This window comes from Pseudomyrmex gracilis, unplaced genomic scaffold, assembly GCF_002006095.1.
Source record: "Pseudomyrmex gracilis isolate BER0280 unplaced genomic scaffold, ASM200609v1 scaffold_69, whole genome shotgun sequence".
Lineage (NCBI taxonomy): Eukaryota > Metazoa > Arthropoda > Insecta > Hymenoptera > Formicidae > Pseudomyrmex > Pseudomyrmex gracilis.
In genome coordinates, this window is record NW_018020653.1 from 438,781 (window position 1) to 453,502 (window position 14,722).

Below are 14,722 nucleotides of genomic sequence, written 5' to 3' on the forward strand. Positions count from 1 at the left end.
GGAGTTGTGTGTAAAACGTTCGTTAATAAAATAATATAGTTTGCAAATAGAAAGATATTTATATATTTACAATGCAATTTAAAAAATATACACAAGATATGGATTTACAAACGTAACGTCTAACGCTCACTCTACATACAACCTCAAGTCTGATGTTGAAATCTTACAAAAACGTAAGTTTTTTTTTTTGGAAAAAAAGTTATCTTCCAAAAACAAAAGAAAACAATTTTTATAATTGATAAAATTATTGCTAAAGCAATTGTATAAAAGTTCTGACAAATGAACGACATTTGAAATTACAAAGCCTGTGCATTATCAGACTTGACTTGAGTAATCGATAATATCAAAATCCCTAATACCTTTATATTATTCCTCAGAAGCAGAACTATATGTAACGTTAGTCACTGTCAGATTCCGATTCCGATAATTTCAGATCGTCGTTTAAGAGAGTATTCGGCATGGATAACGAGAACGATGCACTTGTACCATTCAGGTGCCCTGAAACTATATTTTGCAATGTTAATTTAGTTTTTTATTCAGAGAAAAAAAAATTGTCAATAAATTTGTAAGTCCGAACATATACCGTACATACGTTTCTTATAATTAATATTTGTTATTTACCGTTACTCGTCGGCACTGCAACATTATCCGCTTCCGAATCGCTGCTTGAACTATCGGAAGTCGAACCGCTTGAACTAGAGTCACTTTCTAAGGTTGACGAGTTAGTATTTGGCGCTGTAAGTAACATGGAAGTATTTGAAAACTGGTTGGAGGAAGATATGGGCATTATTGGAGTTGATAGTGCAAAGTCATCATTATCAGACCCAATCATTGGCAAACTGGCCAGAGTTGAAGGCTGACTTGATGGTTGCGCAGGCGAATAACTACAATCATATTCCATAATTAAATTATTCGCTTATTTCTCCATTTTTGAGTTTGTTAACAAAACACATACCTGTTAATAGGCACATTAGTTGTGTTTCTTTTGTCATGTGGTGATGCCTGCTGTGGACTATTTTGTTTGGGATGTAATTGAACCGAGGGTTCCCTCTTTTTCCCACTGATAACTTTGGTTCTTCCATTTGTCCTACTTGGTGGTGGGCTCTTTTTAATATCAACTGGCATGGAAGTAGCATTAACATTTCGTTTAGGTTCTTCTCGTGTTTTCTTAACTTGGATATTTGCACTTAACCTCTCCAATGTAATTTCTCCAGTAACTTGATCAATGATCAGAACATATTCTTTGTTATAAGGTCTTTGAGAGCCTTTAAATACACAATGGGAAGTTTCAGCACCATCTAAATTTGGAACTGTAACAGTTACACTGTTATCTGATCCCACATCAACTTTACCAACTTTAGAACTGTCAACACTTGCAGGTTTGAAATCATCTGAAAAGATAAACAATTTTTTATTCTGGAAACACAAATATCATAAAATTCTTCTTTTCTCTCTTTCTCAACATATTTAAAAAGAAATTATATTTATGTGTATTTTTCAACAGTAAATAATTGATAAGAATATCAGTTAAAGTAGAATGAAGCAAGATAGATTCTTTTTTTTATGAATGTTCAATAGGTTTCAGCACACTTACACTTTACGGTATGAAATTTTGAACTGCTACTTGTAAGGCTGGGACCAAACTTGAGTTCACGAGCCTCAGAAAAACGATCCAAACCAAGTTGTTCAGTCACATCAATACCCTGCATCTTGTAGCTTCTTTTTCTTTTTTTCTTGTTTCAAGAAAAATCTGTCTCCCACTGAAAAACACAGCAAGTCTTCTTTACTCTTGTGTTAAAAGCATTGTTGTTTGTTCTATGACAAATGTGAACAAAAGATAGAACAATGTCTTTGAGCAAAAGTTGGACAAACTAAAGGAGAAGTTTTTTGTGAGTTCTGGTTAAAAAAAAATTTGAAGATTTTAGATGCATTTACTATCTGAAGAAGTTCTATTATTTAAAATATGTGATATACTTGAACATGTTACATACAAAGATGAACGCTCGAACGCTTCAATGATTATAAGCGTGAACTTCTCGCACCTCTTGAATTAGGGCAGCCATTGAAGAAGAAAAGAACAAATCTACAATAAAGCATCAGCGTAAGCATCACACGTATGATCGTATCAGCCGCTAACAGCTGCTCGATGTAAAAATCGTCGCGAAATGAAATATTTCGCGTCAAATTGCGAGAAACTAGAAGCTAACGATAGCCAGCCGTTTTTATCTCGCTTGTCCAACGAAATCTTTCCTCGTTATCCCGGAAATAGAAAATATTTTAGCGTCGCGTGCCGTCGACTCGCAATAACGTACATACAAACCTATTGACCCAATTCGACGATCAAATCTATTCTCGCCACTTGACGTCGAACGGTCCAACAAAAAATTAATTTCGTCCGTTCGGATCTCCGTCTCTTTGTCAATTTACTTCCGATCTGATCTATTACCAGATATCACTTAACAATATGGCACGTGGAAATCTACTTACGTTCCGAATCGCTCTCGGATTTCCCAAATCATTCACGGCGGTTTACGTTTGGTCCGCCGGAGGAAAAACTCTGCGCGCATGCGTGTAAATGCGTCCTTAGAGCACGTACACATTAAAGAATCGCAAATTTATTTATCCTGCGCGTAACGCATGACGCAAGCGGAGAAAGCGGCCAATCTAATCTCCGAATGAAAAGTCGCCGCGCGTGATTGGTCGTTTTTTGTGATGTGTGATTTCATTGTATACATATATATACGATATATTGTGCAGATTCGGCCGAACACATCCCTTCTCATCCCCTTATTAGTCTCTTTCACAGATGGCGCTACAATTTTTCTCCCTTATCCAGTTTAGGTAGATTAGGCACTTTGCTATATAATTGCTATACATATAACTTATCGTTGCCCTCGTGTGTGCGTGTGTGTGTGTTGCGTATTTGCCGGCTAGTGTTTTGTCGCGCGTTATCGCGATTAATAAATGTGAACTTTTTAACATAAAACGCGGGTTATATCAGGCGATGATCATGGCGCAAGTACGTTACACCCGTAATTTGTTTCTACGTGGGATCTGCATTATATATCTCTTCGCATTCCTCAGCTTTTACATACAAATTCCAGGTGAGTATTGTGATGTAGATGTACACACATATGTACGAAATAACATTAACCGTAACGTGTTTATATTTTTTCGTAAATAATTTTTAGATAAATTTAGAGAAAGTCCGACACTTGCTGTACAAAAAAAAAAAAAACAACACTATAAGATTTACGGTTGAATACACTTCAGTGTGTGTGTACATACTTTTAGAGATTTTGTGAAAAATGTTTATTTATATAAAATTTTATTTCTCACACATATATACAGATGTACAATACTGAATAATATTATAATGATGTTTACAGACTGCTATTGCATTATTTCTATCTTTGTTTTTACATCTAATCAGTGAAAAAGATAAAATGATGCAATGAAGCAGATAGCGTTGTTTTCGGACACAGCTGATATATCATTAAATATTTTTGTGAAACAGGATTATATGGCGATAATGGAATTCTACCAGCCAAAGGCCAGATAGATCTCAAAGCACGCGCAACATTATCAAATAAATTGAAGCAGAAACCTACATTGTTATGGTTTGCTCCGTATTTAGGTTTAAACGTGGAGTATATGTTGGATGTATTGTCTCTTCTTGGAATTGTTTTGTCCTTTGCAGGGTATGTTACAACAACACAATAAACTCTGTTTGCCATTAAAAAAAAAAAATGCTTGTAACATGTAAATGTTTAGACTTTGTTATATTAAAATAATTGAATAAAACTAATTGAGATATTAATATTTATTGTCTGATTGCAGATTTGTTTCGCAAAAGTTCTGCATTGTGCCAGTATTTGCAGGATTATGGTCTCTATATTATTCTTTATATCAAATTGGCCAGACGTTTATGTGGTTCCAATGGTTAATATTTTGTAACTTTCTTACATATGAAATAATTAAAGATTTACAAGTTTTTTCAATTGTCTCGAAATTAAAATATTAAGAAAAAAGAGAATATAACAAAGAATACTATCAATGAAAGTTAATTATGTATTGACTAATATAATTTAATTGTTTACATATACAGGGACATATTATTGTTAGAGGCTGGATTCCTGTGTATGCTTGTGGCTCCGTTCTGGTATCGTCGTAAAAAGCTGAGTACTTCAAGCGATTCCGTGACATTCTGGAGTGTGCGTTGGCTGCTTTTTCGACTTATGTTTTCCAGCGGTGTAGTTAAACTCACTTCGGGATGTCCAGTGTGGTGGAAATTGGATGGTAAAATGATTTCTCAGGAATTCATTATGCGAAGCTAATGTTATTCACGCGTTGATCGCGATCTTAATTATTTTGCAGCTTTAAATATTCACTTTGAATCACAATGTATTCCCACTGCTCTGGCTTGGTACGCACACCATTTACCAACATGGTTTCTACGACTGTCAACCGTTGGTGCAAATGTTATTGAACTTGCCGTACCATTCTTATTTTTCTTCCCAAATAAGAAAGTGAGACTGGTTGCATTTTACTTGCAGGTATATATTTAAATCATCCACAGAATCGCGTATTTGATTGGTTTGTATTGGTTAGTATTATGACACTTTAATATTATTGTTTTAGGTGTTTCTGCAAGTTTGCATTATTGCCACTGGAAACTACAATTTTTTCAATTTCCTCACTATTTGTTTATGTGTGTCTTTGTTAGACGACCAATTTTTTTACAAGCGAAAATCTAAAATTGACACGAAGTCTCGCGTTTTGAACCATCTCTCTACGTTAGTAAATATATTAGTTTATGGAGGAGTATTATACGGGACGTACATTTATTATGATCTCAAGTTAACGGAAAATTGGACCATTGAATCTAATATTGGTATTGTTGTATTTCAATGACCGTTAGTAAAACAAAAAACTTGACATTTATATTAATCGTGATTTTATTGTTTGCAGCATTTACACAAGAACAATTCGATCACGTTCTTTATCGCGCATTAGCATTTTCCACATATGTTGGCGCATCGTCTCTTGGAATTGCGGTGATAGATGCATTATCCGACTCTACCATTTTTACTAAGGGAATTCGTAACAAAATAACAACAACACTGATTACAGTCTTTTATTCTGTAGCTATATGGTTGATTTTTGTTTTGAGCTTGGTAAATAGAAACAGTTTCGTTCGCGTATTACGATTTGTTATTAAAACTTCGTAAAGAGATTGAAAGAAATAGTACATGTGTCAAGTGTGACTGAATGTTTACAGGTACCGCTTTCCAGTTTGCATTCGTCTTACAATGCAACAGTGAACAACGAAATAAAACAGATGTACGAAAAGGTAAATCATCTTCATATAGTAAACAGTTACGGGCTATTTCGTCGTATGACAGGTGTCGATGGTAGACCGGAAGTTATAATAGAAGGCAGCGACGATATCGATGGACCATGGAAGGAATATGAATTTTTGTACAAGCCAGGAAATGTTAATAACTCGTTACCATTTGTTGGTGAGATGATTTTTATTGACAATTTTTATATAAAATATTACATTTGCTACTCATTGATGTATAAACTAACATTTGTAGAAAAATTATTATATAGAAATAAATCTGTTCTCAGCGCCTCATCAACCTCGTCTCGACTGGCAAATGTGGTTTGCCGCTTTGGGCACATATCATCAAAATCCGTGGTTAATGTCGCTAGCTTACCGTTTGTTAAACGGACAACCCGAGGTGTTGGCTCTCATGAATACTGTTGAGAATCCATTTCGAAATAGACCGCCTAAATATATCAAGGCTAGTTTATTTATCTATCATTATACGCCGTGGAGCCAAACGTAAGTATGATTTTACATATGTGTTTGTTTCAAGTGCGTTTGTAATACACTTAATATGTTAGAAAAGAGTCGGCGTGATTTTTCACATTAGAATATATTTTGACGTTTACACCTACTGTTTTCTTTAACCGTGAAGTAAGCGTGAACGTTAAAATACAAAATAACGCCGGTTCTCTGTTTTATCCAATATCATGGCACTGATATAATATTTCTTGCATACAGACATAACACTCACGCTTGGTGGACTAGAGAAAAAGTGAAAGAATACTTTCCTATATTTACTCAAGATCATCATCCGCTCATCGAATACTTAGCGAAAATGAAAATTCTTAACGAAAAATCAAGTTTTAAGGTCACAAATGAACCACTCAAATTAATTCTAAATAGTCTTCGATCCTTGGCCAGTAAGATGGAAGCAAGTTTATTCTTGTGGAGCGTTTTTACAGCCGGATGGGTGATAATTGTAACAAGTTTCAACAGTTCGGTATCGAAAAAGAAATAGTTATCGGGTAACGTATAATTATTTAAACAAGAAATTTATTACAAAACATTAAACCATTAACTAAAAAAAAGTAAGTTTCTTTCATTGTTAAACCATTAAAATCGAATGTTAATAAAATAGAATCCAAAAGATTAAAACATACATATACTAACTGCTTATAAAATTACATAACATACATGTATTGAATGTGTAAAATATTATATTTTTTCCATTTAACAGATCATTTATGTGCAATGTGAATCATTGTATAAACATATTATTTTTCAAACTGAAGAAAAAGAGGCGTGTAACACCTCATACAAATTAACATTTACTCTCGGTATTGATAAATGTGTACAATGAACATAATATAATCGAACTAGACTTTTTGTATCTTATCTACACTGTCAAGATATTTAATATTTTTTATTTATGCAAAGATGATAATTATTATTTGTTTTTTTTTTATTACTATTTTGTGTAAAATCCTCTGTTTTTTTTCAAAAAATGTCATTTTTTATCGAGCATTATCTCATTAATTCGTAAGACGTTATACAACATATATAATATACACGCACAAGTACATATATAGATAATGTCAGAAAAGAAGGTACTTACGTATACTTTAAGATATATAACGTTGTCTTGCATAATTCATCATTTATGAATCATGTTTGTCTGTATCGTTTTGCTTCTGATATTATTTACATATAAGTTTGTACGATTGAATTAATTTTGATATACTTTGTACACAAACTTGCGCGGGTGTGTTCTACCACACATATACACTCACTCTTACTACTCTTACTACTCTTATAACTTTTCAATGTTCTCTATTTACATGCAGAACCTATTATCAACAATGCTGTTGATAATGTGCGACATACATCTGTGTATGTGATAATATGCACATGTATATATATATTCTCCATGTTCTTTAGATTACTACAATCACAGTCATCCTGCATTATACGAAATTTATTTTCAGAAGACTATATATTTGTAATAAGAGCTAGTCTTATATATATATATATATATATATATATGTATGTATATCTTCTTTATTATAAAACTTTAAACTATGTAACATGTTTATACATATGGATAAACAAATAAAACTGTTTAGTGCTTCCTCTTTTTTTTTTTGGTTACTTTTAATATCATTACAAAAAACAAAAGTTTGATACTTATAAAACCTTTGACGTGTAATTTGATACATAGTAAATTGTTACAAAAATTATTCCAAAACAAAAATACTTCCGTTGAACACGCAAAACACACTGTTAAGAACGAAGAAATGCATATTAATTTCTATTTCAAGATACTGAATAATTAAAAATTACGTACTTGTAAACGAATTGTGATTAAAATTATTGCAATTATTTATTACAGACTCAGAGAGAATTATTTATTAACTTGTTGAAAATTAAGCTACTTCATCATTGAAAACGTTATTACACTTACGTTTTTTATGCAAACATATAGAAAGATTCTCATTTTCTAGAGATTTTCTTTTTTTTGTAATATTTGGATCTTCCTGGATCGAAGCGTATTTTTGTTCATGAAATACGTTTAGATCCAAGTCAGTAATTCGCAATTTAATGTTTGACAAACCTACTGGTATTTTAAACAATCGTACCAGGCGCATTCGCAGAAGTTGATAGTCAACACTTTCTGTTTCTAATTCCTCATTTTCTAGAGACGCAACAACGTCGTGATTTTGATATTCGTATAACAATTTCCATAGAAGTAAATTTTTGCAACCTAACAAGGTCGCCTGATTTGGAAGAACCAAATTATTAAACATATTTGCTTCTTCCGCTTCATCAAAGTAATCAAAATTGCGCGAATCATACAAGTACTGTAAGTTTTTACGTTTGTTTGTAATCTCTAAATCGTCTGCGGTCTCTCTTTCTTTCTTAGCAAAAAACAAAGTACACGGCAACGATCTCAACAGATTTGTCGTTTTTTCGTTCAAAGTTCCGTTAAAAGTTTGTTTTATCAAATATTCACTAAGTCTGTCGAACTCAATTTCTTCTTCCCAACTGACAACAGGAAGTGTATGAGAAGACACGAAGAAATATTCAGGCACATCAATGAGATACTTTTCCTCGCAATTTAAATCGCAGTCTATTGTATCTGTGATACTTGATTTTTTTGATTTGCCTATCCTCATATGACCGTTAAATGGGAGTGGCGGTATGAAATGAGATTCTTCACTAACTTTTGAAACACTACCGAACATTCGCGTTCTGCATTGTTCCACCAACGCGTTTTTCTGCTTGTGATTGTCTCCTGCGCTATTAATATATTCTATCAGAGAAATAAAAAGTTGTTTGTCTCTTTTATTTAAATGCACGTAATCCAAAAAATCACCTCCCGGGAGATAAAGACGAGCGTCTAACATGTGTAACACATTGTATGACCTTTTGGTGTCGCGTACAAGTTTTTCGAAATCATAGCATTCTTCTTGTACCGTAAAAGGTTCCTTCGAAGGCGGGAAAGAAAGGTTTTCGTACAGTCTTAGATGAATATCGTTAATGTCCCCAAAATCAGACTCGAAACCCACACCAAAGACATTCTGTTTCACGGACGAAGGTGTATCTTTACTCGTTTTTCTTGTAGTCTTAGTTTTTCCACGTGCTCTAGGTATATTCTCAAGACTGATATCTCGCCTTGTATATCTTAATAGTGAGGAGTATCGATGTCTCACTTGCGTTCTTGATTTTCCAGGAAAATACTCGGCTATTTTGACCCAAGTATTACCCAACGTTTGACGCAAATGAATCAATTTCACGTCGTCATCGAACGTCCATGTGTTATTGCCTACCAATCTTTCCATTACCCTATTGTAATGATCGATAAGTTGCGAAGAACATCGATTAGGCATCACTTTATTCGAAATTTTGGCAAAGTCAGTGCCATAGATTTTTACTGCTTTTAAAAGAGTATCGGTTTCTGAATAAGTAAACCTGCCCTTTTTCAAATGCGGCAATTTTCTGTATATCCATCGCGTGTAAATCTGTTGTTTAGTTCTGTGTGGAAGATAAAACGCGACTTCAGACCAGGGAATGTAATCACCTGTTTTAAGAGTATCTATGATGTGTGAGAGATGTCTATCTTCCGTCTTGCTCCAAAAACTTCCGGTTGGAACTTTCTTAATGGTATTATATCTGACAAAACATTGATAAGCACTACGATTTGAATTCAAGTTCTTAGCAATAGTATCCCAATCTTGATAGTTATTATTCCTGGCACACTGTAGCAATAAATTATTCTCTCGATTGGTCCATCCACTTTTTCTGATGTCTGGATGCAAATAGACATTCCACATAGCTCGACATTCGACTGGTGAATGCTTATTTTCGAAATGCATGACAGAAATTTTGTACCAATCGAACTCTCTCTCTCCCAGTGGTCCTACCATTTGTTTGAAATTCATTGGAAGCACAAATGTTGATTCGTTGGGTTGATCATCCGATGTTTTCTTCCTGATTTTTCCAGTGTCTTGATTAAACTTGTTTGCTAATATTGCTTCACTGGCTTCATTTTGTATAGCTTTCAGAAGAGTCTCTTTGTCTTTTGCTGACCAACGACTTGGTTTGCTCAAAGACAGAACAGACAATTCGCCTCGAGATTCTTTCTGTTTTGTGTCATAGTTTTTAGGGCAATAAAATAAATCCTTATCCTTGAAATATGGCATACCAGCATTGGTCATAGCTAGTTTAGAGTATAAACTGCAATCAACATTGGTACCTGCGCTGCCATTAGCTATTTTGTCATCTAATTGTTTTATCTTCTTCTCACATTTGTCCAACAGATTAAGTAACTTCTTTTGAACCAACTTGAGACCTACAGTCAGCTTTATATTAATCTCATAAGCGTTCAGAGTGTTTGTATCAGTACACTGAACTGTACTCAGATAATCAAAACATTCATCGTCACTGCTCTCGGAATCGGTTGATCTTATTGAAGAGAGACTGTTAGATCGCAAAGAACTATTAGCACGTTGTGTTGCATTCTGTGTCTTTAAACTCAAAGCTTCATCCAATGCCTTGATGTCAGCCAGAATATCAGAGTCTTCTGAATCACTCATGGTGAAGGCTTCTTCTATAAAGTATACAATACAATTTATATAAAACACAAAGTACATATATATACATATAATGCAATAAAAATACAATAACTAATTTTACATACCAATAGCACGCTTTGTTATTATAGTTGAATCAAATTTTAATAATTCTCTTGATGAAAGTTTATCGTAAAATATATCTTCTTCATATATATATATATAACTACATAAAAAAAGAGTAAAATAACCAAAATATCTCGGTATTGCAAATATACTGTTATCGCAGGACAATATCAGTATTTTGTGTCACAAAACACACACTCATATATATACTTGTATATTTTGTTCTGTTTACATACACTTGAGTGAATTCAAATATCACACTTTACAAGTCTACAAACGAAGTTTTTACAAACAAAACAATAGCCAGCAACTAGCAAGTAACATGTAGCAGATACCGCGCGTTCGAATCTTTTTTAATATCATTTTGATTCATTTAACTTTGCACTCTAGCGCTGTAATAACGCGCTTCCTGAAACGCAACTCTCTGTATACATACAAGTAGAGTAGTTTTGCTACAGTTTATTGGCAACTTGACCGATGACGCAGCAGACGATGGTAACGAAGGTAACGAAGGTTAGGGTTAGGTAATGCGATCGGTGAGAAACGTGGCGAGCACGGGGATGTCGAATTGCACGCTGCGAAGAATGAAACAATATTTTCTCGAGTGATTCTACGCTATTCAGCACAAATTACTGCGCACGCAAAATTGCTATCGTCGTGTCATCGTTTGCTGTTTGTTGTATCGTCGTGTTCTCAAATCTGATTCCACTCAGTTAAGTTGTACGTACACATATATATATATATATATATATACATATATATATACGTACATACATAAGTGTCCTACCTTTACGTATGTACGCGCAGCAGAACAGAAAGTCGACGCGTGTCTGCGCGTGGCTAGACTGGTCAGAGGCTCCTTTCTTCGGGGAACCAGCAAAATGGTGGATTTTGCACAACGCGGGTAATGTGCAGACAGACATCGGCTCGCATCGCTATCAACGTTTCGAGAAGATACGCGAATTACGCGAGCGTTGTTAACGCAAAGTCAACATCATGGGCGACCCAAAGAGTCAGCACAACACGCAGGACATGAAAGGCTGGTTGTTTAAATGGACGAACTACTTAAAAGGTTATCAACGAAGATGGTTTGTCCTGTCAAACGGCCTGCTCTCGTATTACAGGTAATTTACTACGTGTAGTCGAACGAGATAGTTCTAGCGCTGCCACGAAAATTTTTATTATTGTATAACGCAAAAGCGCGTCTCTACGTCAAAACTTTCACTTTGTCGATTTCGTCACGCCGACGAGAGAGAGATCTACATGCCGCGAGATATATACTCTCCAAGATCTCGTTTTTACGACGGCGGATGGTCAACGTCATCATTTCGTTGAGAGACAAAACAAGATGTAGAGACACGTCAGAATGCAATATGGAGCTGTTCTCTGCCGTTCCTTGTGGCTAGATTTAGGATTAGGTTATGTGCATGATGACAGCATTCTTTTCATATGTATGTCACTCTTTGCTAAAAAGTAGTCTGGTTAACAGCTGTCACACACACATATATATATATATATATATATATATATATATACACATATCGTCTGATGTACAGAAATAGCACAATATATATATATATATATATACATATCTCAGATATTATCTAATGTACACAAATGCCAAACTGGTTTGTGAATATCCACAATGGCCATTAGAAAAAAAAAAAAGAAGCAAATCAATGCAAAATGTCTGTATATTTGATTATTAATATGTAATCGTGCAACCTATAGACCTATAGACGTGTGTAATATATAGACATTTGCAGACACAGCATATGATATCTTGATATGTGTCATACGCAAGATTCAAAGAATAAAAAATCAAAGCGCTGTGTGTGTATTTTCTCTCTTAACTGCTATAAATATCTTCAAACAACGATAAAAAAAAAAACATTAGTAAAACTAATTTTTTTTTCTATCTATTTCTATGATTTGACAAACATGTACAGAGAATGGCTCCTGTTAACGTAATCGGTTTTTTTTTTGTAAAAAGTTGTTATTGCGTTTACCGTGCTATTATGATTTTCTAAGACACTTGCCATTGAATACGCTTTAACGAGAATGTTAAAAAAAAAACACATGTATTACGTACACAGGCGAGCAATAATCGTTTTGTAGGAAAAGAACAGAGGTTTTTTTTCTCTATGTACCTTAGACTTTTATTCTTCGACCGGTTAGCAATCGGACTTGATCGAACAGCTCTTTTAGTTACAGAACGCCGGTACAAAATATGCTGTTGATAAAATAAAGCTGATGGAAAGAGCACAAGCCGATTTTCAAAGATTCGAGCTGACCACAAATATTAGGCGCAACGCAACGTGAAATGTATCTTGGAACGCGTATCTCAACATGATTTTCCGCAGTTGCTTCGCAAGCGAAACGAACATGCTTCTTCTTTTATCTCGCTCATCCGTTCCGTGTTAAGCTGCGTGCTCTGGACTGGGCGCAACATTGTGTTCGTAACACGTGTTGTATCACTTTTTTGCGGCGACAATGTGATACGAGTTGTTTCCAACTTACGTTCGCTAACCAATGTTGCGCCGATTTAAATGCATTTTTGTACATTGCGTCGAATCTAATAATCTGTTTCCAGTTTCAATGTGTTTTTAATGTGTATCCAGTTTTTATAATTATTTTATTTATTTTATTATTATTCTTATTTCTTTCTGTTAAAAAAAAAACTCTTGTGCTTAGAAAGTAAAACATATATTTAGCAGAAATACTGATCGCGAAGCTGATCTATCGTCGGCATCACTGTTGACCTCGTGTTCAAAGTAAATTTTTCCTTCATGGCTTTTTGCCATAAGAAAACGATAAAAGTAGTAAGCAAGATAATAGTTTTGCGCTCAGTCAAATTGGGAACGAGAAAGAGAGAAAAAGAAAGAGAAAGAGAGAGAGAGGATTTATAAAACAGGATCAAAAGAATCTACGTCAAATGACGAAGGGCAAATAACGATAGGCCAGCTTCGTAGATAAAATTCCGGACAGCGATCACATTTCTTTTTCGCTATTGCAATATGTATATCTAGAAATTAGATTCCCTTGTCTTATCGACGGTGTTTGGTTGTGATCAACGACTTCCCAGAAGATAAATCCAAGACGCGTAGAAAGGAAATCTCTGTTCGTCTCTCGTTACAACAAATTAATGCTCACTTGTGTGCACATTCATTCAGGCTTTGTGTGATTTTCTTAATATCGACAAATGTGCTATGATTTCACGAATCTGGTTTATCCAAGTACTAGATTTAGAGTTAAATTTGTACTTAACAAATCCATCGCGTTTGAGAACATTCAGCTTTATAGTTTCATCTTTGAATTTTTTACTTAATTTTTTATATTGATATTGTACTAAAATATAGGCGTGTGTGCATGCCGGATAGGGAAGTCAATTATTATCACGACGATTATTACGTACACGAAAGCGTCGGACGGAAGCGTCCTTCAAACAGTTTGGATACAACATTTATGCGTGCCGTAAACTTACCTGCTTACGTCTACAGGGTGCGTCCAAAAGTGCAGAAATTGGTAGTACGAGAATTCTTTTTTTTTTTTTTGAGATTCGCCTTAAATGAGGATTGTTTAATTAACGTTTAAAAAAATTTATATATCTCAAGTACATACATAATATCTGACTTTCTGTGCTACATTTTGGGATAAAGCATGTACATGTACATAATTTTTCGAAAAGTTTTCTTAAACAATGGGTATACGATTCTACTCTACAGGTTCTCGCATTTGACGATGCACCTCATTTACACGCAGAGGAAGTTTCGCACATTCTTCTTCTACTTCTTCTTCTTCTTCTTCTTCTTCTTCTTCTTCTTTTTTAAGATAATCTTACAAATTTTTTTGTTGAGATTTTTAGCGCTTCGTTACATGTAATTTATATTTACGCAACGAGACTGCGTAAACTCTCGCAACTTTTATCATTTTTGCGAGATTTTGTTTGACAATTTCGTTGATATTTAGTAGTTGAACGCGTTGAAAGACTCGTTGAAAGCAACGTCTGTACATTTTATGTGTGTCTTGTTAGTAGAGCAGCCGCGTTATATCTTTTGACAAAACTCACTAGTGCACCGGCTTTTGGTAGGAGTTTTTTTTTTTTTTTTTTTTTTTTTTTTATATGATTTTTCGCTTTGCATATAACGCTTTGTTTTGTTTTTGAAACTTGCAATGTCCTTTCGAATTTATT

At 34.3% G+C, this 14,722-nt stretch overlaps 4 protein-coding genes across 10 annotated transcripts in view; 2 read left to right on the forward strand and 2 right to left on the reverse strand.

Moving 5' to 3' along the window:
- Window positions 1-47: 47 nt before the first annotated feature.
- LOC109854572 (ell-associated factor Eaf) lies at window positions 48-2,571 on the reverse strand. Of its 3 annotated transcripts, none has more exons than XM_020427792.1 (6): window positions 2,488-2,571; window positions 1,992-2,083; window positions 1,595-1,760; window positions 956-1,391; window positions 622-884; window positions 48-504 (listed from the first exon to the last, which is right to left on the reverse strand). In XM_020427792.1, exons 3-6 carry the CDS (start codon window positions 1,707-1,709, stop codon window positions 398-400), a joined length of 921 nt encoding a protein of 306 aa, XP_020283381.1. In that variant the 5' UTR covers window positions 1,710-1,760; window positions 1,992-2,083; window positions 2,488-2,571; the 3' UTR covers window positions 48-397. The 3 variants fall into 3 exon arrangements, with proteins under 3 accessions (XP_020283381.1, XP_020283382.1, XP_020283383.1); XM_020427793.1 differs by lacking the exon at window positions 2,488-2,571 and adding an exon at window positions 2,321-2,481; XM_020427794.1 differs by lacking the exon at window positions 2,488-2,571 and adding an exon at window positions 2,313-2,481.
- A 224-nt stretch (window positions 2,572-2,795) lies between these two features.
- On the forward strand, window positions 2,796-7,470 carry LOC109854555 (lipase maturation factor 2-like). The gene is made up of 10 exons (XM_020427757.1): window positions 2,796-3,104; window positions 3,518-3,701; window positions 3,841-3,942; window positions 4,109-4,299; window positions 4,378-4,556; window positions 4,642-4,894; window positions 4,972-5,177; window positions 5,282-5,522; window positions 5,635-5,851; window positions 6,074-7,470. Exons 1-10 carry the CDS (start codon window positions 3,005-3,007, stop codon window positions 6,351-6,353), a joined length of 1,953 nt encoding a protein of 650 aa, XP_020283346.1. The 5' UTR covers window positions 2,796-3,004; the 3' UTR covers window positions 6,354-7,470.
- LOC109854553 (snRNA-activating protein complex subunit 4) lies at window positions 7,025-11,479 on the reverse strand. Of its 2 annotated transcripts, none has more exons than XM_020427751.1 (2): window positions 11,318-11,479; window positions 7,025-10,442 (listed from the first exon to the last, which is right to left on the reverse strand). In XM_020427751.1, exons 1-2 carry the CDS (start codon window positions 11,451-11,453, stop codon window positions 7,759-7,761), a joined length of 2,820 nt encoding a protein of 939 aa, XP_020283340.1. In that variant the 5' UTR covers window positions 11,454-11,479; the 3' UTR covers window positions 7,025-7,758. The 2 variants fall into 2 exon arrangements, with proteins under 2 accessions (XP_020283340.1, XP_020283341.1); XM_020427752.1 differs by lacking the exon at window positions 11,318-11,479 and adding an exon at window positions 10,533-11,248.
- The window catches only part of LOC109854554 (oxysterol-binding protein 1), a 13,599-nt gene continuing 10,307 nt past the window's right edge, over window positions 11,431-14,722 (forward strand). For all 4 annotated transcript variants that reach the window (XM_020427753.1, XM_020427754.1, XM_020427755.1 and 1 more), the window contains exon 1: window positions 11,431-11,654. In XM_020427753.1, coding sequence (XP_020283342.1) covers window positions 11,527-11,654 — 128 coding nt within the window. In that variant the 5' untranslated portion in view covers window positions 11,431-11,526. The remainder of the gene's footprint in view (window positions 11,655-14,722) is intronic.